Source organism: Corapipo altera, unplaced genomic scaffold (genome assembly GCF_003945725.1).
Source record: "Corapipo altera isolate COAL_440 unplaced genomic scaffold, ASM394572v1 301, whole genome shotgun sequence".
Taxonomy (NCBI): domain Eukaryota; kingdom Metazoa; phylum Chordata; class Aves; order Passeriformes; family Pipridae; genus Corapipo; species Corapipo altera.
Genome location: NW_020884926.1, coordinates 869,721 through 872,212, shown reverse-complemented (window position 1 = coordinate 872,212; position 2,492 = coordinate 869,721). Strand labels below are relative to the sequence as shown.

The following is a 2,492-nucleotide window of genomic DNA, read 5'->3' as shown; positions in this document are numbered from 1 at the left end:
GGAGAGTCTTGTTTGACCCATGGCAGACAATGGGGATGGTTAAAAACAACCAAGCACAAACCCTTTTTTTCTGAAACTTTGTGAAGGGAAAGTCAGTTTAGAAATTCTTTCGTGTCTGCTGAGAATTGGTTTTACTTTTGGTGGTCAAATAAGAGACAAGTCAAGAAGACAGTTCGGACATTTCCTTCTGAAAACTCCAGGAGCACCCAGGAAGTCCACTACTGGTTTTGTGTTTGCTGGTTTGTGGCTGATCTGACTGTGTCATAATGATCAGTAAAGAGAGGAACTGCGAAAGTACAAATTTTTTTTCCTGACTTTTTTTCTCTTTGGTAAGTTCTTTAGTAGCTGGTTAATGTTTCATTAACATTGGCTATTTTCCAACATTTCCAACCGTAGAAACTGGTAATTGTTAACTCCTTCTTGTCTCTCTGCAACGCCTGTGCATGAAGGGTCCATTGCCAATAAAAAAAGCTTTTTGAGCAAACTTTCGAGATAAAACCACATCCCCAAGTGGAGAAAGTTCAGAGAACAATGACAGGGCACCTTCAGCCATCTCTGTCTACAACCAACCTTCTGCTAAGTTGTGTTTTAAGGGTTTTTTTATTGTCTAATGACTTATCTTGTTGCTGAAGGCCCTCTGTCATCCTACTGCTGCACCTGCACCTCTGTGACTTGTGGCTTTTACAGGCTGTGTCATTTTTGAATTGTTCTGTTGGAACCCTCTGGATCTTGAGGTGTTTGATGTTACTGTTTTACTGAGGTGAATCAGCTGATAATAAATTTGTTAATAAAGTGATAATAAATTTACTGAGGTAAATAAACAGCTGTGAAAACAGGTGAAGATCTTGAGGAGGGAAAGGAGTTCAGTATTACTCTTGTTCAGTAAGTTTGTCATTAGGAGGAGGAGGGATTTATTAGTGTTGAGGCAGCAATTGCTCCAAAGATGCTTTTGGAAAGAAATATCTGTCCTCCAGCCCCATAATTACGTGACTTCCAGTGACTTCACCTGCAGGTAGAAGCTGCTGTAGGTGAGCTGCGAGCTCTGCACAGCCAGGTAAGGAGGTGCAGCACCAACCAGGGCCACCCATCCACCAGCTGGAAATGAAATATTTGGGTGCTCCCATAGCAGGGTGTTTAATGTCTGCACCGAGAGTGTGTTCCACGGAGCCTGAAAAAAACTGCTCCTGTTGGATGTGTCTTTTGGTGTGTTTTGGAAGCCGGGTTTGTCGCCAGGTGGCAGCATGGGAGAAGGAAAGGCTTGATGGTCCTCGTTCTGGAAACCACCGGGATCGTCCTCCTTTTCCTGAGGATGTAATAAAGCTTCTCTGATGCCTAATTGCCCACAAGTCTAAAATGCAGCGAAACACCTCTGGGTATAGGATTTCCCACTAGGCTGAAGTGTTTTATGATTACGAAAAAGTAACGCGGTGGTCAAGAGTAGTTCAGTGCCCTTTCCTGGGCGTTTGGAGCCTGTCTCCTCTCTCCAGTCCTGGGTCACCGCGGGCATCAGCGGCTGCTGGGAGGTGGGGCTGTGATGGCGAGGGGAGTGGGAGGGCAGAGGGGGTACAACAGCGGAGGAGGGGGGCTGTGAGGGGAGGTTGGGGCTGTGAGGGGAGGAGGTTGGAGTTCTTTGCACTTGGCGCTGACACAAACTGACAGCTGGGAAGAGCCTTCTGCAGGTGGGAGGTGGGATAAACTCAGATGAAAAAATGAAGAAACTTCTGTGTGCTGTGATGATCACTTGGAACAAACCCTCTGCACATGTTAATTATCCTTTACCAGGTGCATATACCAGAACCCCAGTGGCCTGTCTCCAGAGCCAAATGATTCTGCAGAGTCAGGACACTGGCCCTGTGACCTCCTGCCCCTGAGCCCCCAGGGCTCTGAGCCCCTTCCTGTGCCTGGCACACACTCCCTGCTGTCCCTCGCCCCAGTTCCCTCCTGAGGGGCAGTGACCCCTTCCCAGTGTGGGGTCGGGCAGTTTCTCAGTCCCTCTGCTGAGACTTGAGTGAACAAATGGGAAGAAGGCAATTCCCAAGGCCAAATCTGGAGTATGAACATGGTAACAAAGCACAACAACTTGTATTTTAGAGGGGGGTTCTGTGCCAATCTGACTTTACAGGATCAAACCTTTTGCTAGTAGGGTGCTGAGATCAGGGAAGCAAAGGAATAGTGTGATTTAGCACTTTGGAAGCCCTAGAAACACGGAATATCCTGAGCTGGAAGGGACCCACAAGGACCATCATGTCCAACCTGTGGCCCTGCACAGGACATTCCAGGAATCCCACCATGACTTCACACAAGCAGTTACTGCCTTGCTTTCCAGGGATTTCTGTGCTAGAAAGAAAAGCATTTGCTGAAAGAGTATTTAAAAGTCACTATGAAGTGTTGAAAGTTTAAAATATCCTCATTATGGTAGGATGTTTACCAAGGAAAGCCACCCAACCCTCTCCGTAGGGAAATCCTTGCTGAATTGGCCACTGTGATTTTTT

General features: G+C 46.9%; 1 protein-coding gene across 1 annotated transcript in view; it reads left to right on the top strand.

The window, feature by feature from the left end:
- The window catches only part of TNFRSF14 (TNF receptor superfamily member 14), a 3,440-nt gene extending 1,849 nt beyond the window's left edge, over nt 1-1,591 (top strand). The window contains exon 5 of the mRNA XM_027657926.1: nt 1,488-1,591. Within this exon, the coding sequence (XP_027513727.1) occupies nt 1,488-1,591 (104 nt within the window). The remainder of the gene's footprint in view (nt 1-1,487) is intronic.
- The last annotated feature ends 901 nt before the right edge of the window (nt 1,592-2,492 follow it).